Source organism: Branchiostoma floridae, chromosome 18 (assembly GCF_000003815.2).
Source record: "Branchiostoma floridae strain S238N-H82 chromosome 18, Bfl_VNyyK, whole genome shotgun sequence".
Lineage (NCBI taxonomy): Eukaryota > Metazoa > Chordata > Leptocardii > Amphioxiformes > Branchiostomatidae > Branchiostoma > Branchiostoma floridae.
The window spans coordinates 1,829,855-1,851,794 of record NC_049996.1 but is presented as its reverse complement, the minus strand read 5'-3'; the positions used below and the strand labels follow the sequence as shown (position 1 = coordinate 1,851,794).

General features: G+C 39.2%; 1 protein-coding gene across 1 annotated transcript in view; it reads left to right on the top strand.

The window, feature by feature from the left end:
• LOC118405902 (low-density lipoprotein receptor-related protein 1-like) overlaps positions 1 to 16,668 on the top strand; it is a 128,174-nt gene extending 111,506 nt beyond the window's left edge. The window contains exons 78-95 of the mRNA XM_035805731.1: positions 228 to 359; positions 1,050 to 1,184; positions 1,674 to 1,918; positions 2,553 to 2,731; positions 3,324 to 3,547; positions 4,233 to 4,412; positions 5,066 to 5,206; positions 5,804 to 5,894; positions 6,342 to 6,514; positions 7,321 to 7,462; positions 8,566 to 8,661; positions 9,251 to 9,364; positions 9,836 to 9,927; positions 10,368 to 10,458; positions 11,296 to 11,337; positions 12,140 to 12,266; positions 12,953 to 13,027; positions 14,281 to 16,668. Coding sequence (XP_035661624.1) covers positions 228 to 359; positions 1,050 to 1,184; positions 1,674 to 1,918; positions 2,553 to 2,731; positions 3,324 to 3,547; positions 4,233 to 4,412; positions 5,066 to 5,206; positions 5,804 to 5,894; positions 6,342 to 6,514; positions 7,321 to 7,462; positions 8,566 to 8,661; positions 9,251 to 9,364; positions 9,836 to 9,927; positions 10,368 to 10,458; positions 11,296 to 11,337; positions 12,140 to 12,266; positions 12,953 to 13,027; positions 14,281 to 14,445 — 2,444 coding nt within the window. The 3' untranslated portion in view covers positions 14,446 to 16,668. The remainder of the gene's footprint in view (positions 1 to 227; positions 360 to 1,049; positions 1,185 to 1,673; positions 1,919 to 2,552; positions 2,732 to 3,323; positions 3,548 to 4,232; positions 4,413 to 5,065; positions 5,207 to 5,803; positions 5,895 to 6,341; positions 6,515 to 7,320; positions 7,463 to 8,565; positions 8,662 to 9,250; positions 9,365 to 9,835; positions 9,928 to 10,367; positions 10,459 to 11,295; positions 11,338 to 12,139; positions 12,267 to 12,952; positions 13,028 to 14,280) is intronic.
• Positions 16,669 to 21,940: the final 5,272 nt, after the last annotated feature.

Here is a 21,940-nt window from a genome sequence, read left to right as displayed (position 1 = left end):
AAGATTATGTTTTTGGTAGTGTGTTGTACTTAATTTGTTAAATACATTGTGAAATATCTAGCTACATGAATTGTGAGAAATTCATTTAAACTTTGGAAAAATAACAGCTCAGAGACGGTATTCGACCGGTTTCGACTTTATTCGTCTTTCTCAAGAAGGACAAAGATCGGATAATTGTAATTTGAGTTGTAAGAAGTTGTAATGAATTTTTTGCATATGTTTGACAGGTCCACCCAATGTGAATGAATGTGCGACCAACAATGGGAACTGTCAGCACAAGTGTACAGACCTGCCCCGTGGTCACTACTGTACATGTAGGGACGGCTATGCCCTGGGCGCAGATCTTACCACTTGTGAAGGTAACGTCAAACTGGTGTTCATTTGTTTAATAAATTCTGCTTATGAAGTTCAGTTCAGTTCAGATCATCCTCTTTTGGGAGGTGACACCAGTGCTTATGAAATAGCTCTTAAAAGCCTTGGTGTGGTCAAGTTTTACTGAATCTTCTTTCAGTTTTTGTAACAGCAATGGGCACTGTTTATTTAACATGTGTACATGCCATCATAAATCATCAAAATATTTAAAAGCATTGCCACTGTGTTGGTTTGGTTACAATTATACATATCAAGGACAATATTGCATATACAATGGTTGCCACTGTGTTAAATTGCTTGCAGTTTCATAACATTGTACACTTATTAAGGACGGCATTGCATGGATGAATTTTTGACATCCAGGTAATAAAATACACAAGGTAACAGTTACTCAAGCAACTCAATATGATTTGGAAATGGTCTGACGATTCATATACCACCCTGTCAGTGACCCACTTTTGTCAGTGACTGTCCATGACCAGTTGCCTGAGTAATTGTCACTTAATGCAAGGAACTCATTATTGTAGGAGGGCTAGAAAACAAGAAACAATGATTAGTTTAGTGGCTTGTATGATAGTTTTTTTCATGTAGACTATATGCTTCTACACACGAAATTTAATGTTGCTGATAGTTGTTGATGAATATTGAGGTTCTGACAAGTTCTTGTTTCTTTTTAGATATTGATGAATGTGCAGACTTTGGAAGATGTTCCCAGATCTGCACTAACACCAAGGGTTCCTACCACTGCTCCTGCTCTGCTGGCTTCATGAAGGCACAACGTGGGAATGGGGTTGAGACGTGCATCGCTCAAGGTCAGTATCAGGGCTCTGTTACTTCTTCAGGGGAATAGAAGGGCCTTCATCATACTATTAGAAGAGTCCTTAACATTTCTCCACGTTTGTTGTGGAGTATAGACTTACCATATAAATTGTATTCATTTTAGTCTTGAACAACATGTTTTGGTTATTGTATTACCTATCCTTAAGCTTGTTGTTGTAATCATTTTTACATCGATTGTTGTTCTTGTGCACATTATTATTTCTCCTAATTAACACCCTCAAACAATCCCACAATATGCATATTTGCTTTCTCTTAGAATGTTATGTTGTAGGTGCCGTTTGTGTTTGTGGGCAGCATAACTTGAAAAGCTGTGTATGGGTCATAATGATATTTTTGCAGTTGGGTAGGGGTCAGAAAAGGGAAGGTCAAGTTCGATAATGGGCCTCCTACCAGCTTTCTACAGTGCAGCAGTTGAACTGAAAGGTTTCAACATCTCATTTTCCTATATCTATTATCTGTAGGCGATCCGGACTATTTGCTCATCGCCGACGACAACGCCATCAAAAGAATCAACCCCGACAGCACACACGACGGGGCCGGCGACAGTTTCGTTGGTAACGACGAAACACGTGTGGAGAGCATGGACATCGACGTACAGTCCAACACCGCGTTCTGGAGCAACGCCCACACCAATAGCATCTACAGGGCGGCCATACAGCTGGGCAACGGGAGACGGAAACGTCAGGCTGATATTATCAAGTTAGATGTAAGGAAAAACATTTTACTTTCAAAATTGTCTCATCTATGAAGGTTAGACATCCAGATAATAAGATATCAGTTATTAAAGCAACTGAGTATGATTTTGGATTTACTTTGTCTCATATATTGGAAAAGGATTGTTACTGTGTCTCCAACACAAAAGAGTTGAAACTTGGGGAATTCACTCTAGTATAATACTTATTGTGATTTACTCATGAACTCCCTATCCACTTTATCATCTGTTGTTCTCCATACTGCGAGTCCTTTTCCATAATGATGTGTACATGTAGCAAGGATGTAAACATTCAATTTTGTCTTAGTAGAGATGATTTTGTACCAAAAGACTTTGTCAAATGAGTATAAGATCTTTGTTGGTGCTTTGACAAGATAAACCAATTCCTCCACCCATCAATCAAGCTAAACAAAACATTATGTATGATCATAATATCCGGCTGTTTGATTAATGATAAGTAACTATTCCCTTCAATTGTCTACCTGTCAAAAAGCAGTAGAATAAGGTCCATAGCTTCTGATGTGGTGTACTACAAGCCTATTTTAGTCAGTGTCAAATTTCCATTGTTCAATATAGCATGTTATAAAAAAAACTGAAAAAGAGCCTTTTTTAACCCTTTTACTTTTAGATCGATGATTTGGAGGAACCACGAGGGATAGCCATAGACTGGGTGGGTCGCCATATCTACTGGACTGACGCCAGGAAGGACGCCCTGGAAGTGGCAGATCTGGATGGTACCAACCGTAAAACTCTCCTGAACACCGGTATGGACCGGCCGCATTCTGTGGCTGTGGACCCTAAAAATGGGTAAGAATGGGTTCTTCTAATATTGTGTTGAAAGCATTGGGTTCTTTGATTATTGTGCTAACATGAATGTAGTGTGGCTTCTGAAATGAAGCCACTCCGACCACTTGAATTCATAAAATGACACAGATATATGCTGTAGATGATAAGAAAGAAATTTCATGCACATTCTCCAAGATGCAACAATTAATGTTTGCATTTTTGTGTGTGTGGTGTGACTAGATGCTTTTCATTTGTACATGTATCTGTGTTAAGCGGAACTGGCATTAGCATACAACAAACTCTACTTATTATTGCTTTCATTATTATCTTATCAACACTGGTGTAATGGCTGAGTGGGTAGAGTGTTCACCATGCATTCTTTAGGTCATGAGTTCTATCCCTAGTCGAGCAGTGCCAAAGACTTTAAAAACTCGAAATGATACATGCTGCTTTTTCTGCTAAGTACTCAGCATTCAGGACAGAGTATGTGTCGTCAAACTCGTACTACTACTAGCGGACTGTTGTAGTGATTGCACAAAGTTGTATTGTCTAAAAGCTATCAAAACACAGACAGGTGTCATCCTATGCCTTAACTTAATTATTGCCTCCTCAGATATGTGTTCTGGACAGACTGGGGCCTGTCACCAAAAATCGAGCGGGCGAGACTGGACGGTTTGGAGCGGAGAGTTCTGGTGCGCGAGGACCTCCAGTGGCCCACAGGGCTGGCCATTGACTACCAAAACAGGCGCCTGTATTGGGCGGACGCTAAGAAGAACACCATTGAGAGCATTGATTTTGATGGCAATGGCAGGGTAGTGGCAGCCAACTACAGTAAAGGTATGGTTTGTTACATATAAGCACATAATATCCAGTCTTCAGTTACCACTCAACAGTCTTAAAGAAAATGGTTTTCTTTAGTAGCTAAATGGAAACTATAGACAGTATTCTTATAATATGACTTTTGTGAAAACAGAAATCATTTTGTTTGTAGCTGTGTATGTCTGCAGTTAGGCATAGGCATTGGAATGCTAGCCATGTTAGATACACAGGAAGTTAGGTGAAAGGTCCCAGAAAGGTGACAAGAAATGGAATTGTCCAAGTCCAGTTGCCTCATGCAGGTTTTTTTTATTCATAGTATTAAAACTGCTCAATACTTTATCAGAAGATGAACCTAAGTAAGAAAAGCCTTCAGTAGTAAAGCAAGAAATTTACAAAAAGCTTTGAAAATATTTTACTGAGGTATGAAATTCTGTAGTATCCTTTTCAATACTTGATTGGTTCAACTAGGAAAACAATCTAAGGAACTACCAAAAAGTGCCTTTCTGTAGGAAATATCACAAGTTTGACTTAGTTTATTTCAGCAGTCATTGTAGGATTAAGTTTCTTACATTATTCCCTCACTGGGTTGCCCAAACATTGGCTTCCAGTCGTTCCACCTTGTTGTGGTCTGAGGGTCTGATAGTACCTATTTCTTAGTCTAGTTGAGTTTGAAAGTTTTAAATGGTTGTTTCGTTTCCTCCAGGATTGCGTCAACCTTACCTGATCGACCTGTTTGAAGACAACATCTACGGGACCACGTACCTGACAGGGGAGGTGTTTAAGGTGGACAAGTTTGGACGTGATAACGTCACGGTCCTGGCCAACAACCTGCAGCACGCTTCTGATGTGGTCATCTTCCAACAGTACAAGCAGGATCAGTCAAGTAAGGCTGTAGCATTTTGTGATAATCTTCCTGATCTTCTTATGTCTTAAGATTAAGATTTAATGGACCACTTCAAACTGTGGGGTGTGGGCTCAAAGGGGAGTCAGGACGTTCAACAGAGGTTTGCCATTAGAAAACTTTCATCAATGGTACTTATGGATTATTTCCGCAATTTGGGATGTTTTGTTAGATCTGTACTAATTCTAACTTGCTCAATGCAGCGTTGATAAATAAGGTAATGTTGACATAGTGTACATGTACTATGGTTTATATAAAATACCAGACAAACAAACAGTAAAGAAGAAAACTGTGGTACAGCCATGTGTCGCAGTCATCGGGACAAGCCAAAACTATCATGCAAGGAACTGTCTAGAAAGGAAGAAAGAGGGATAGGCTGTAGAAAAGATGGGAGGATGATATCAGAGAATGGACAGGCATGACACTATGTGAAACACTGAAGAATAGAAAACCAAGAAGGGTGGAGAAAACTAGTTGTCAAATCTTCTGTAGTGCCTGTTTCTATTATTCTACTGTTAGACTGTGGGATAGATGAGAGGTGAACCGGGATGAGAGACATGTACATCATGTACTGTAGTTCCATGATCTATTTTGCATATCTTAATAATCAAACATCTTACCATATTCCGCCACAGTCACGAACCCCTGCAGCTCCTCCAACTGTACCCACCTGTGTTTCCGAGCACCCCTGCCGGGCGGTGGTACGATCTGCGCCTGTCCCAACGGAGGCAACCTGGATGGAAACTCCTGTCTCAATGTTCCAACACCCTCACCAGGTAAGATACAGCATCCCCTATGATAAACATACTATTTAAGGAGGAAGAGAGGGACAGTAACTACACCTATGGTAAAAGAAAATTTTTGCTTCACCTGTTGATATAAGGGAAAGAAAATGTTTTAGCCACTCTACATGGTACTATATATGTAACAAGTTCATTATTATAAATCTTTGGGAGAACGGCTGATTGTTTCATTGTGATAATTTTTTTTCTAGAATATCTTATATCTTTAATTTCTATAACCTTTCTTAACCTTGTCAACCAGAGGACCAACTTAACATAATGTAAATAAAGATGTTCTTATTTGTGTATTAGTCCTCAATCAAGAGTTCAGCATTATACATGGTCCCCCTACAAGTCAATAGAGACAAGTTTTACTAATTTGTAGCAGGCAGGCATGACCATTCAACATGTACATTCGACTTGTTTAGTTAATCAGGTTTTCAAAAGCAAGACATTTCATACTATTAAGATGCTAGCAGTTGACAGATGTCTTTACAAGTGACAGTAATAATGACAAGCAGTTCCTATCTTTCGGTGATGTCAGAGCACTGTTTAGTGATCATGTTGTAATGCTGTTATTCTCCTCTCTAGAACCAACAACAACAGCTTGTGAACAGGCAGGACTGATATGTTACAATGGAGGAACCTGTATCACCAACGAACAAGGGAACCCCAAGTGCAAGTAAGTCATCTTTACAGCACTTAAGGATGTACACGTATGAAAAAAATCTTTGCTTGTTGACTGAGGCCATGTGACGACTTTCTGGTTCTGTTGTCTAAAAGGAGAAGTTATGAAAGCTGCTGGGAATGTTAGCTGTTATGAAAGTGTGGTTTATGGAATTTCTGCTCTTGGATATAAACTTGTAGATCTATACACTGATTACATCCATTTAAATTTGCCATCCAGACACAAGACTATGAGCTATCACTGTGAAGCATACCAAGATTTGTCTCCTTAGATAGGTCAATGACTAGCAATAGGGTGAAACCTCACAGCTTTGGCTGAAAACTCAGCACAATGTACAGTGTATCTGTTTCTTGTCTTAAATATTTACATGTAGTTATTTGATGTACAGTATTATTATTGGTAATTATTATAACAAAATGTTGTGTTGTGTTTTTTCCCCAGGTGCCATCTCAACTTCCATGGTCCCCAGTGCAGACGGAACAAGTGTTTCCGCTTCTGTGAGAACAATGGGCGCTGTGAGCTGAACTCCATAGAACAGCCAGTCTGCACCTGTGTTGGACAGTTCTTTGGGTCACGCTGCAACACTTCGTGTGAAAACTACTGCCAAAATGGAGGCAAGACAACTCTATACCATTTCATTGTCAAATTTGCTGGCCTACTGGCCTGAGTTCTTCTGTTGTCAGCCTATCAAAACTTGGTATGGCTGATTATGTATAAGGAAGCTAAAACATTATGTATCATAAAAAAATCGCTATGATGTAGTGCAGGTACAAGTAGCTTGGTTAGCGTGATCGTTAATGACCAGGGTTGTAGCCAGCACCCGTCCTTCCGTCCCTTGACTGAATATTGCAGCTGGGACAGAAAAAAAATTTGCCCATTCCATCCTCTGTGACGGACAAAAATTGATATGAATAGATAATTAAAAATGTCTCGCTTACCAAAACAGATGCCATTGAACAGCTAAGTCTACCAGCAAAATTTACACCTCTCAAAATGCAGGAAACAGCGTTTCAGAGGGTCTAGATTTCAAAATTTTCAGGGGTGTATGCCCCCGAACCACCCTAGCAATGTTGCACTGAAGTGCTCGATAGAAATCAAAATCATGGGACGGAAAATGATTTCAGGCTGGCTACAACCCTGTTTATGGGACAAAGGTTTATGTACCACCACGGAAGTTTTCCTCTTTTTTTCCTGTTAAGACACAAAGCTTATATTCACAACGTTTCAGTCTTGCAAACAGGGCATTGTATGTTTGACAATCAGCTTTTTTTAATTTCTTTTCCGACAATCCTTTTTTTCTTCCCTTTGGAAACAACCTGCATACTTAGTATCTTGTTTTGTGTCACTGGCTTTGTTATTCCAGTATATTCTGAACAGTGTTGTTGATACTAAGATTCTCACATTCCTATGACCATAATAGGTACCTGTACTCCCAGCAATAGAGGGGTATGTGACTGCCCACCGCTTTATGAAGGAGACCGCTGTGAAACAAACCGCTGTGACGGCTACTGTAAAAACGGGGCCACCTGTACTGTGCTCTCTGGTCGTACTATCACCTGTGTGTAAGTATCCGGTACAGTGGAAATAAGTAGCTAATCTTTTTTCCTTGTACTTGTATGTTTATCGAGTTGAAAAACACTGAAAGAGTGAAATTGCATTGATTTTGAAAGGCATGGACATTGTGTAAGTACCAAATTCTTTATTCACAATGAAGGAGTTAACAACAGACAACATTTCCTCAGGGCAATGGTGATTTGCACTACTTTGCAATGCAGATAGGTGGTGCTGCTGCATGGTTATGCAAATGCTGTCCCAAACATAATAAAAGGTGACAGATAATCAACGAAAAAGAAGAATTATGATACTTAGTCATTTCCCAATCTGATAAGAATCATTCAGAGATGGACTCGTGTGTTTTAAGTGGTGCTTTCAGAATATGTACTCAAAATGGTAGGAGTAGAATTCAAGTCAGAAATCTATCGGAAAAACAGTTTAACTCTAAAATCATGGCATCTTTTAAAATGATCGTTCTTAAAAATGTTTGTGCCATGATGCTTTGATAATTGTTTGGCTGTTTGGCTCTTAATATCAATCTGTTATCAATAGAATCTGATGCAGGGTTATCTAAACTAAAAGATTGATTTACAAAACTAGCTGCAAGATGTTTTTTCAAACTAATAGTATGTAAAGACGATTTCTTTGTCTAACTCAGTTTTCTGGAAATGCATTTCAGCAGTACGTGTGAGGAAAAATTGAGTTACGTAAGAAGAGTGTATGAAAATACTGTAATTCCTCATTTTTTCACTGTAATGTTATGTTCACGGTTTTCACGGTGACGACTGTAACGTGAACTTATCGTTACATATAAAAAATAATTCACAGGCTTTTTTCATGCGCACTTGCCTCGACAGTGAACATTTAGTTCCGAGAACAAGTTCAATTTTCTCAGACCGTGAAAATTTGGTACCGTGAAGATAAAGTGAATTACAGTAAACAGTTAGAAACCATGCCAGTATCGATCCTTAATCATTTTCCATTCAAACAGATATTAGATGTTGGAAACACTACAAAAGACAACAACAAGGTCTAAGACCAATATATGGTCCTTAGACCATAGCACTTGGCACTTGGTCTTTCATCCAAATGTCCTGTTTCCCCCATATAGGTCGCCTACTACTCCTACATCTGCATGCGAATCTTGGTTCTGTAGTAACGGTGGTGCATGTGCCATAGATAAGCTTACTAACAAGCCACATTGCAAGTAAGTACGGTCGGTTGGTGGTCTGTGCAATTAATAGTAGAAGGGAGCAGCTCCGAGTGTGCTTTGCTTGATCCAAATGACTTATAGGTGTGAGACTGTGGTGTACAATGTAGTTTTTTTTTGCATGATACTGACAACACCCTCATCTAACTTCTTTCACTGAGCACTTGGAAAAATCATGGGGCAGTTCTGAGGTGTTCTCGATCAATACTGGGTATGATTTTGAGGACACCACCATGCCACGATTTCTGGTTGAAAGAAGTTAGATGGGGGTGGACTGCAGTAACTGTTCTTGTGTGTCATGTGACTAAAGCTGTATGTCTTGTGTTTTATTTCAACCGTATGTATGACTTGCAGTGTGGATACATGTACTAATAGAGTTTTGTGTTTGGGCATTTTAGCATACTTTATTTGCTTAGAAAATAACTGAGATTAAAACAGGAATGCCGGTAGTTGCATGTGCTTTTCGCAAGAAAGCACAGAGTGTGATGCACAAAATCTTTCACACTTCTCACAAACTTTTCCTCTCTTGCTTATTTTCCCTTTGTGCCAAAACTAAATGACTGTTTTGGGGCACTATTCTGTGCAGATGCCCTGAAAACTTCCAGGGACAACACTGCGAACAGGCAACAGATCTGTGCTTCGACTTCTGCCAGAATGGTGGTCAGTGCAGTCTAGACGACAAAAATCAACCTGTTTGCTCGTAAGTAATTTGTCATACAGTGTGCATGAAATTTTATATATTGTGGAACAATACGTACATGTAGTACTACTAGTCCTCTACACATAAACTTGTCAGACATTGCAGGTACTACAGTATATGGTACATATTTCATTGCAAGGCCATTTGACTGCTCCTAGGTAATTTGAACTAAGTTTATGGATGATGGAAAAATTATTATGCTAGGTGCTGGGGTGAACACTGGTTTTGAGGGCTTTAAGAATGCATACATTTTGTACGTGTATATTAGGAAGAAACAGTTGTCATTGAGAGGATTGCATAGTTTGGCAGTCCAAGGAAAGAAGTTGTTGCTGTAGAATGATTTACAGTAGAGAATGATAATTGAACATTGTTAATGGTTGTTGCTTGACATGGTGCAATCATTGACTGATTAATTTTAAGATGTTGTGAAAGATTATCGTACATGATTTATTTGATATCCTTCTATTGCAGCTGTGGAGACGGATTCGCAGGAAAACAGTGTACAGAGACTGTTCCTGCTACCAAGCCTGGCAAACGGAAGGGAGAAGGTGGCGATGGTGGAAGTAAGTAGTCCTTTAATACCAACTTGTCAGTTCATGAACAGATACCTAATATTCCTTTACTATTCCTGATGGAAGGCCTCAGAACTTTCATTGTTATTACCTCAATGTTATGACGATGGATTAGCTACTGTTTTGGGTCCGGATGGTGTATGGGAATATATCTTAAGAGTTGTGCTTAATCGTTTTTTTTTTCAAAGCAGATGTTGGGTTATGTGTTTGTTCTAATGTCCTTTGTCTAGCTGCTTTTTTAATGCGAAGAAGGCCAAAAGTTATGACAAAATGTTGTGTCCTTGAAAAAGTTGTAAGAACACAACCCCATTTAACGTCTGAACTCTTTACCTGACGTGCATATTCAAGTTTGATTCACACAAATACAGGTACATGGATATCTTGTAGTGTCTTTTGGCGTATTTACATATTTTATGACTGTTATATTTCAGCTGTTGCTGCTATTGCTGTGCCAGTTGTACTTGCCCTCATTATCATTGCTGTGATCTGTGGTGTGTGCTTCTACAGAAAGAGAAGTTCAAGGTATGGATTTCAAGTTGTTGTTGAGTCAGATCAAACTTAGGTAGCTGTTTCAATACAAAAGTCATGACATTGTGTAAATGCACATGTAGATGATGGAATATATTATTGTTTAAAAGTTTTCATTCATACATATATATCTTATCTTATATTGTATCTGTCATAGTGTAAGGATTATGTCTCAATAATTAAATGTTGTATGATATTTTGCTTCTCTTGTCTTACCTGTATGCTGATGTTGTTGCATGGTGATATAACTCTGTAGCAGATTACAGTTTCATAAAAGGAACTTTTGCATGCGTGCATTAAAACCAGGGCTCGAACTACCACCTGCATATATGCAAGTTTGTGCAGTGAGATTGGGAGTTGTGCTGGTACCTGCACCTACAATGTACTGTACCTGCACTGGTCTGATAAAACCAAACTGTGAAACCAGTGTGACATGTAACCACTTCATCGCCCTAAAATGCATGTCATTCTTCACAGCACAATCCATGACTATCACAAATAAAAACATTTTCGAACCAATATTAATGCACTGTTTATTAAGAGACTGAAAGGCAAAGAAAATGGTTGGTGCAGGTAAAACTCTCTGATACAGGATATAGACCAATCCCATCAAAACTTTCGAAATGTATGCAAAAACTTTCCCATTGGTCAATCCTCTAAATGACATGCTACCATTGGTTGAACTGCTAATTGTGATTGACAGTCAGGATTGGTCAATGTTGTAAGTATGTTGCACTGGTGCAGGTATGCAGAAGACTGTATTTCGAGCCCTAAGAAACCATCTTACTCACTCACTCCTATGGAAACCACTCTTGTCTTTTCGTACCTTAGATCAGGGTGGTTCCCAGTATCAGTGGAAGCTCTTGAGCTGAAGTCAGTAGTCAGGTTTCTTTTCCTTTCATCCAACCCTGCCTTTTTCACTCCCCTTTTATTTTTGTCCTTTCCTGTTTTCTTTATTTAGAAGAGTAGTACATGTACAATAGGAGGTAATGAATGAATGTAGTTATTAATTCTATTCGTTTTGAAAAGGGTCGTATTTACTCCAATTTCTGCATGAACATATTATCCAGAAATGACAAACCTTGTTACACCAATGTCAGACATTCAGGTAGTATATTTCGAAAGGTAACAGTTACTCACAAGCAAATTCATGATAGTCTGGAAATGATTAGATGTTTTAGATAGCATCGACTATCTTTGGTCAGTCCCTTTTGTCTGTCATTGACTAATGGTACATGTAGTGGATGCTATACCCCAAACATCTAACCGTTTCCAAAGTCTATCCAGTTTCATGATTAACAGTAACTGCTATCTAAAGAGAAATCTTGATATAACCGTAATTTTATGTTGTTAGGTTTTTAGGTTTGCTGTTCGACAGTCCATTTCATTTGTTCATCTCATTTTGCTGTTTGCATTGATCATTTGCTATGAGATTGCGTAGCAATTGGAGTGAATACGATTATCATAGACCTTCAAATATTGCTATTGTTAGTACAAAATGAATGATTTTGCTCAATATGCATGTAGTTAGTGGTTGACTATGATGCTATACTTTTAGCTGGCTTTAGGAAAAAATTATTGTCTCAGCCAGTGATGTTTTAATGAATACGATCTTCAATTTCTTAGATATATGTACAGACGATTGAAGTTGCCTTGTTTATCCTGTGCATTACAGAACTATGTTCCAACACAAGCGCATGACCAACAATGTGGAGATAGGAAATCCTACCTTCCTCTATGACCAAGAGGAAGATGATGAAACAGAGCAGTTAGACCCGTCATTAACTCTGGATCCAGACAAGGTACGTATCATGCTTTAAAACAGGGTCTATAGATGTAAAAACATTATGAGACTATTCACTGATGATGCTTCACATCCTTATCACATGTCATGATCATTACTGATACTTGCATACTAATGACATGTAGTATTGCAATTGTTAAAGGTTCTGTGACAGTCATATTTTATAATGGTAAGTCAAAAAGTTACCTAATACTGGCATTATATTAGAGCTGCAATTTTTGTATCAATAGGCCAGAATTAAGACTAGACTATCCTACAATTTTGAAAATTATCCATTTCGCCATCTATTAATCTGCCATTTTACCTCTCACAAAACAGCTTTTTATGATATGAACTTAAATGTGTAGTTGACAATCTTTTGCTTTTTGCTTTTTTCCTAAAACAGCTTGAAATCAAGGATAGCAAGGTCATTTTACACAACCAATCGCAAGTGTTTTATTCAAGCCGATGTCTAGATGACCATCTGTATAGTTTTAACTTCCTTGGGGCAATACTGACTGGTTCTACTTTGTACTGGTCCTGAGTGTTCTAAAATAAATTGGCGGTTTGTTTACATACTAGAACTTTGTCATTCAATGACTTACCAATCTGATGAAACTATTCACAAGAGCTTGAAATGATTTAGCGGTCCTTTTACATTACTGCTGGTATGCATGTAGTTACCTAATGCCTGCTCTTACCCAGACTGTTTCTCCTGTCCCCTGCGCTAACTCTGGACACCATCAGGTTGAGGACGATAAATACCGCTTGGAGTTCTTGGTACAGGCTTCTTTCACTTCTCACTCATCCATATTCAGCACTACATAGTTACATGTTTACTAGCTCACTGTTAGTCTTCTAACACACTGTAGAATATCCACCAAGAAATACATTTATCATGTTATGTCATACCTGGGCCAAGATAACTTTCGATATGGGTGTTCTGGACCAGGTGATACCTGAGTTTATCACATCAGGTTCTACAGATATCACATGGGCTTCCATAGAATCATTGGAAGGCACTTAGAGCATGCACTATGCACATTCCAGTACTCAAGTATATAATTGAGTGTAGAGTGTTCAATCCAGCAGAATCAGCAATTCCGTCAAGAGATTCTAGTTGGGATGGAACTTTACTTGGCGTACTTTTCGATTCATGCCACATTAGATCAATGATTGATTGACTTGAAGTACATAATTTACAAATAGATAACAGTGACTGTCCCTAATACATCTTTGTCCTCCTGATGACTGCAAGTTTTGTTAACAGATATTCCCAAAGCAATCTCTACAGTTAGAGTCAGGGATTCTGCTAGATCACAATCTCTAACACCATGACATAGCAAACTAATGTGGCTCACACACTGTTCACATTATATGTTGTACTAATCACAGTAGTTAATACAATGGACATGTAGTTGCACATTTTGGTTACATTTGTTTAGCCATGTCGACTGAGCCTTATTATGTGATTTTCTTATCACCACAAGGTTCCATCATACGTATGTCTGTGTCATTTTTTTCTAACCATATCATGTTGATTATTTTTCTCTGTTGCACATTGATATGTACTGATATAACTTTTCCATAGATGACAATTCAGTTCTGTGTTATAAAAAAGTATGAAACAGTAAAGTGAGACATCTAAGTACTAAGATGCAAGAATATCAAGCAGCTGGATAGATTTTGGAAATAGTCAGACATTGCCTTTGTTTTTCTTTACTCATGCAGGATATATTTGGCTCATAAACATCAACCTTGTCATTTTTTTTATTTCCCAATTGGACTATCTTTATGAATAATATTTGTCTTCACCACATTTATATATTAATTCATAGTTTCATAAAATACCTATTGCAGTACAGATCATGGTCAGTCACTGACAAAATGTTAGTACAGTAGTGGATGCTACTTGAAATGTCTGACCATTAATTTCTAAAATCTATACAATTGCTTGAGTAATTTTTTCCTTGAATGTACATGTATTATGTACGAAACCTCTTAACTAACAAATTATTTTCCTCTCTTTCCAGCCAACCAACTTCTCGAATCCTGTCTACGACTGTCTCTACAACGAAGCTAGCGGCAGCTCAAACTCGCTAACGAGTTCGGAAGAGAAGAAAGGACTTCTATCTCCCTCGGGAATTCAGTTATACGAAGACCAGAATGACCCCTTTGGTGGGTCGTCAGTAGCATAGCACACACATTAAAAGCACCTTCCATTTTGAAACGTGTACATGTTAAAAGCTGAAATCTCAATTGTTTGATACTGGAACTTGTACAGTCTGTGAATCGGAGTGACCACTCTTCTGATGCCCTATGGGCTAGATCCTTAATGTGTACTTTGATGTCTTACAAGAATTAATTTTAGAATTTGAATTTCGTTGTTATGCCACATGAGGATGCTTTGTGTAGTCTGTGAGTAAGGCAGGTTCTTAAAATCACGTATTCTTAAATCGATACTTGATTTAGGATATAAAATGGTTATTAAAGTAGCATTGAAGCTCATCTGTGCTTGTTATTGACTTTATAAAAAATAGATGTAAACTGTTTTCCAACGCAGAAAGATATCGATTTAAGACTAGGCAAATTAACAGATACCATTACGGTCTTCCTCAAGGTAGCTGACCCACTATAATTTTGGACATGTGACTTATTTATAAGTGATTAGTCAAAACAGGGAGGAATGGCGAAGACTTGTGCTGGAGACAACCATAGTCCCCGACCCTCCTGATGAGGATGGGACTAGGTGAGGTGAGGTGAGTCAAAACCTCTGGTACAATTCTTGAAACCACTTTAATGTTACACTACAGTATACCTTTAGAGGAAAGTACAGACTGCTTTGAACTTTGACCCTTTGTTGGAGTCACATGACCAAAGTGGGTCATATGTCCTGAGGAAGGTGAAAAATTTTCTAGTCTGAATTTTTTTGCGTGTTGGTGACAGAGTGACACTGGAATGGTGAGAATTTGTTAACGTGGCCAGATGAAAATGAATCTGTCGAATCCCTGCTTCAACCATGTAACATACGACCGAAAGATGTCTTTGCTTTACGTGTATGTAGTCAGCCTATAGTTGTGTATACATGTAGGATTTGTATTTTTTCCTCAAAAGTGTACAATGTAAACGCCACTATTTTTGTGTGCAATATAGTTCTATATGGTGAGTGTAAAATATAGAAAATGCTGCTCAAGTGTTAAAAAAATATGTTGACTTATTTTTCATTTGCATCTTCTGTCTTAAGGTTTGGGTAAGATGCAAATTTCTGGTATATAAAAATGTACATGTGGTGGTATGCCACACTCTTTGTTAGGTACACATGGATGGAATTGTGGAGTTATGTATATCTTTGTACCCTACATTCTTCCAAGTATAAAAATTGGGCTGTCGATGTAATACTTGCAAACAATATGCAAAAGTTTGGAAAAACGCGATCATGCTAAAAAAAGGAACAATGGCACTATGTCGTCATACTATAATCCATTCATTTTCAATAATAGGTTTTCTCTATCATGCGTTCTTTGGCTAACTGCCGCTTTATTGACGAGTTATAAACTGAGCTGCCAGATTTTATTTAAAACTGCTTCGTCAATATTAATGCACGTTAAATGCAAGTTAACAAAACAGGTAGAAGTTACTGGCACGTGTATGTATACATGTATGTGCCTGTACTACGTATGGTTCAGTATACTACTAATTCAGTCTTCAATAACTGGAGAATTTCTTGTTCAAACAGAGAGTATTGTAAGATTTAGTACATTGACTTTTTTCTTGTAAACAAAAAAATGAAATATTGGTTTGAAATCACTTTAATTCATTGTCCATGACTTGTGCATAAAGCCACTTGCGAGCATTGCTAACTAGAAAATTCAAGCAAGTTTCTTGTATAATATTGGGTAATACTTTTGTATTATTGTCTTTTACCTTATGTGAATATGAGTATCGAATAATTTAGAATACATGATGATCACTTGACCACTTCTACACTTGATTTAAGGGAACCCAGGCATTGTTGTGTGTTATGATTTCATAGTAAAATGATGATGATACGCTTTACGATTCATCTGCTGTTCTTTTATCAAAATTTGAGTCAATTTGCTTCACTCACTCGTTGGTTCTATTCAGTGGTTTTACAGAGGACCAGGCGTTATGACACTATATACACCTTGGGTGGGGGTCATTAGCCCTTAATTAACAACTATTGCATACTTTTGGAGTCTTGCAAACTACACCAATAATACTAGAGCCTCCTCTAACCACCATGTATGCTTTGTTCTGGTTGTGAGAAATGTATTTATATATGCTTCGGTTTAATGCGTTTATGTATATTGTATTGCAAAAGTATCACGCACACCACTTTGACACTGCTGTAAAAAAAAGCTCAGCTCATCTTATGAAGAAATTAAAGCTTTTGAAATTTTTATTGTCTGCATGTACATTTGTATACCTGAGCTTGATATGCATACAGTATTGAACTAATAACGTCCATAGAAAATTACTACAAAGAAATTTACGAGTTTGCGGTTTGTAGTATTGGTAAAATGTTACATGAGGCATTATAGAGGTAAGCAAAAATTTTATTTCATTTTGTTTTTGGACAGGCAATGACAATTGGGCAATGCACTTAAGTTACTAAATAATATAACTTACAGTAAACTTTATACAGTAAAGCAATGAAGTTTTACCTCATTGGGTAAATGTTACAGTAGTCCTTTAGCCTTTTTTAGTCCTTAGGGGCAATGGGTTGTTATCCACTGTGTCTAGGGCACGGTATTAGAATGCGGAGCCCTTCCCTCTTCTTCCACTGTCTTTTCCTCCCCAACCGAAGTCAGGTACCCATTTTTAAACCTATCTGTAGTGAGGAAAGATTTGAATAATGCCTTCCATAAGGGTACAATATCGTTGGCATGGCAGGGGAGTCGAACCCATGCCTCTGGGCCAAACATCTTAACTGTTTCGCCAACAGGCATGACGTGATGACGAAAATATCTTAGTCATGACGAGGAAGAAATTCTCTGAAAAGATCCCTCTAGAAAAACACCCGTCTTTTATGACTAAAATTGTTCTGTTTGTACGAAACCTCCCTTATCACCACCTTAGTGCTTGCCTTGGGTATTGGCAAACATTTGCCTACCGGTGTAACGGTCAGTCAACAACGCCATAAATCAGGCCAATGACCGGACACATGGCCGGGGTTGGTCAGTCTTCCGACAAGTTTCCATACGTAATGTATTTGTAATGCATACCTGGTAAACCGCATTATGGCGTAACACACCGGGTTTGTACTATGGGGAGTGCAAGTTGTCAGACAAATTTATTTGAAGGACCCCCACTCTTTTCGATGTGTGGTGGGTTCTTTAAGGTGCTCGAGGTATGGCTCTCCTCAAACATGGGACTCCATTGAACCTCCTATCCGAGGGATGGCCGTAACCGAAGCCAAGCTCCCATTTACAACTTTGTGAAGTGAGGATCTCCAGGTTGTGCGTCAACAACGTTAATTAACAACAAGCTGTATAAAACTTCACGAGTGCTTAAAGAGAGATAACGAATCCAAGCCCATTTCCTCATTAGGGCCCGATCAGTTGGAAAGTGGAGCCCATTCCTCTCCTTCCACCGCCTTATGCCTTAACACCCATAGTCAGGTACAGATTGGACCTAGGTGGAGTGAGGAAAGCTGTGCAAAGTGCCTATATCTCCAGGTCACAACATTGATGACATGTCAGTGGATTGGCATCATCAGTGCGCCTTTCAAAGAGAATCACAGTGCTTAATGTTGATAATTCATGCCCTTTTAAAGAGCATTGCTACGGGTCAGTTTAGGTGATATCTCACTGCACTTGGGGTACCATTGCGGCACTGTTGTGTTATTCTCACAGATTTTTTTATGATTTAGATATTGCGTAATACGCAAAAATATGACTTAGAAGACAATAAGATACACAAACTGTAAGAAAATTTATATTCGTTTTTTATCTCTTAAATTCGTTGAGTAATTTTTCGAACCCGCAGTGCCGCACCGGTGCCCCAAGTGCAGTGAGATACCACCTTTTCTCAGTCCTCCTATGAGTAGTTTCCTTCTGGGAACTGGCCATACCTATCTCGAGTAATGACGTAATGGTCTTGGTCCCTTTATCTATATGTTTACAATACGTGATCTTACGTAAAGAAACTTCCGATTGACCCACCCCAATATTCCAGACTCGTACATACCAATCAGTGGTGTCGTGATGGCGTAACGGTTAGGGTGCTTGACACAGAACCCATCTGTTCTGGGTTCGAATGATAAACTGTTAGTAATATACATCACATTGTTACTGTGTTGTGACCCCATAATTAGAGTGCAATATCCTATAATATAATTATGCTCATGGTATTAGCTTAAATATGACCTTTGGCCTTGCTGTCGACGAAACTTCATTCTTAAGTAGAATCAATGTCTTCCCTTTTAGAAACACGTCAACATAGAAAGACCCTCTCAAACTTGGAGCAAATATAACAATAAAGGCATTTGTACATGTCAGAATCGACAACCCCCCCCCCCCCCTTTGATTTCACCCTTTACGTGTATTTACGAATATATACTTATCCTTAGACCTGTTTGAAATTGAGTATTTAAACGTACTTCTATCCTGGAAAAGACAATGTAAAAAAAAATAGCGGCATATTCAATTGTATTATTCTGTAGATCTTTACTGATGTAGACCCTTTCTTTCTTTCTTCGAACCATTCCACAAAAACACAGTAAGTCTATTCTTTGTCTAATGTTAATCATTGAACTCAGAGGTATCTGTAACAGCACCTGCCACCACGTGAAACCTCGAACACGTGAAACCGAAGTTCATCTACCTTGTGACCTAGCTAGCCCACCAAGCCCTCTGTGTACTTAACACCCAAAATTGCCCTTCTGGGGTTATCTATAGTCATTTCCTTCTAATTGAAGTCTGTTAGGGGTTGTCCATTCTCCCCTTTTGACCTCCCAGACGTATATTTGTCGTTTCAACAAGCCGAGACGAGTAAGCATATGTACCTATGTCTACCGAGACGAGCAAGCATATTAGTGCAATGCAGCGTTAAATGGTTACGCCCCTTTGCCAATACACAATACATTTTTTTTTACTCCTACAAGTCAGTTTGGACCACTGTATGAAATGTATATATGGGACAAGACGCAGTGTATTTGTGAAAGGCGCTTTACATGGTTTTCCTGACTCCACCCATGTGTAAGAATGTGTACCTGACTTTAGTTGGGGAGGTAAAAGGCATTGGAAGTAGAGGGATGGGCTCTGCATTCCAATGCCGCACTCTAGACACTTTGAACAACAGCCCACTCCTCTTACAGGTGATATCTCACTGCACTTGGGGCACCGGTGCGGCACTGCGGAGTTCGTTCACTGCAGCACTGTTGTGTATATTTTCGACGATTTTTTTTTATAATTCAGATATTGCGTAATACGTAAATGTATGAGTCTCAGAAGACAACAAAATACACAACACATTAGAAAATTCGTTCTTTATCTCTGAAATTCGATGAATTGAGTAATCTTTTGAACCCCGCAGAGCCGCCAGTGCCATGAGATACCACCTTAAGGCATGTGCAAGGCTTTGGGACTACCCTAGTCTTTTTCATATGTTTTATTACAAAGTCACGTGCAGGCCAGGCAGACGGGTGCCTAACCCACCCTGTCTGCCTACCATTGTCTTCCGAGACAGACAGATGCTACCCTGGGAGCCAGCCGGGATCGGGCAGCTAGGACAAATTATCTATGGAAAGGGTAGCGATAACTCCTTCAGGCATTAACTCCCCATGAGCACTTATGTGAGATCTGCGGGCTGACTGCCTTGGGTCCCCGAACAAAACTCGCTAGCTACCCGGTCCTGTCTGGCTCCCAGGGTAGACAGATGCTAACAATTACGTAGTATATAAGAAGACATTCAGGTCGAGGAAACTACAATATCAGTCAAAGCTTCCACTAACAGAACCGCCGTAGATAAGAGAGTTAAGCCCTTTGTTTGTACGAAACTAACGTTCTCATGCTGAATTACATACCTACCGGTAAGGTGTCGGCAAATATTTGCCGACTGGTAGAACGGTTACTCATGAATTAGGCCACAGTTCGGAGAGAAGATCGAGTAGCATGGGTACAATCCGATTAGTAGTTTTCGCTCCTATGTTCGCTTCTGCTCTGCTAACCATCCGGGGAACTGTGCTTTCACATCTTTTGGTGGTGATGTTAGTTAATGACAATATTAAGGAATGGGTTCTAGAGCGCTCGTTCAATGATAACAGGCCCTCCCGCAAGAGTTTGAACCGTTCCTTAATTCACTCATCTGTAGGGACCAATCAGCGCCCTCGTCCAAACTTTGGACGATTCTAGACATTAAAGATGTCAAGGTTCCCAAAAGGAATAGCAGAGCAGCGACTGTATAGTGTATTATAAAAGTCAGAGACTTTATACGATGTATGATAAATGCCGGAGCGAACTACAATCCGGATGGTACCCAGGCTAACAGAATTAGAAGAGCGGGTCATTCGTACAAGATGTATGATTGTAAGGTGGAGAAACCTTTATTGTGTATCTTTGAAGTGGGCATCGCACTGGAATGCGCGAAATTGCGCCTGTGATTCTCAAATTGGCGCAAGTCGCATTTACCGCCGGAAATTGCGAATTTTAAAACATTTCATTAGCAAATTGCTGGAAAATGACGCAATCTATATATCTTATATGGTATGGTTTTTAATTCAGCGGAAACACTGCGATTTTTGAAAAAAAATGCTTATTTGAGCTTAATGTGCAAATGTGTCACACTTCAGTCACGGTGACCGCAAGGGAAAGTTGGCGCAAATTCGCAAAGCTATTGCAATGTCCTAGCGCAATTTGGCACAGTCCAGTCATGACTCTGATTCATACATAGATAACCTTAGGGTGACCTTGAAAACTACTAACGCACGCTGGTATCGAGTTTTCGTGTTTGCAAGTACGTGGACTTTGAAGTATGTGTCTATAGGCCGTTGGCCCCTTTACACTTACGGTCAAACTTGGTTTCAACAACCACTCAAGGGACTGACGAAAAAAATGGTCGTTGACTGGGTTAGTCACTCCTTAACTATGTGAAGTAAGACAGAACTGTTTTGAGTCACGTAAAACATTGGTCTGTACAAAGATCTCCTATCCACAGTTAAGGAAATCTCAAGTAGTACGGCCACATGCCATGGTCAATGGGATTAGTAAAACTATCATGCAGGTAACCGTCCGGGGAGGAAGAAAGAAGTGTAGGCATCGGAAAAGGTGGGAGAATAATATCAGAGAATAGACTGGCATCACACTAAGTGAAACACTAATTTATAAGGAAGACAGAAAACCGAGAAGGGTGCACGTGGTTGTCAGGTCTTCTATGGTACCCCTACGGTCAAATACGCAGGCCAAGGGGGAAGAGAGAAAGGGAGAGAGAGGGGGGAGGGGGGGGGGGTGGAGAGAGGGAAGTGGAGAGAGGGAAGTGGAGGGAGGGAGAGAGAGAGAGACTGAGAGAGAAGAGGTGGTTGGCTTTGCCAGTTGTCCGGCCAAGTTTGACTGTATATAGATATCATAACCAAGCAAACGTGACATTCTCCAAGTGTTATCACAAACCTTGCGGAATTTAAAGCCATTGGGTGGGGTACGTGATATTTATGTACTCAACGTTACAATGGGGCTT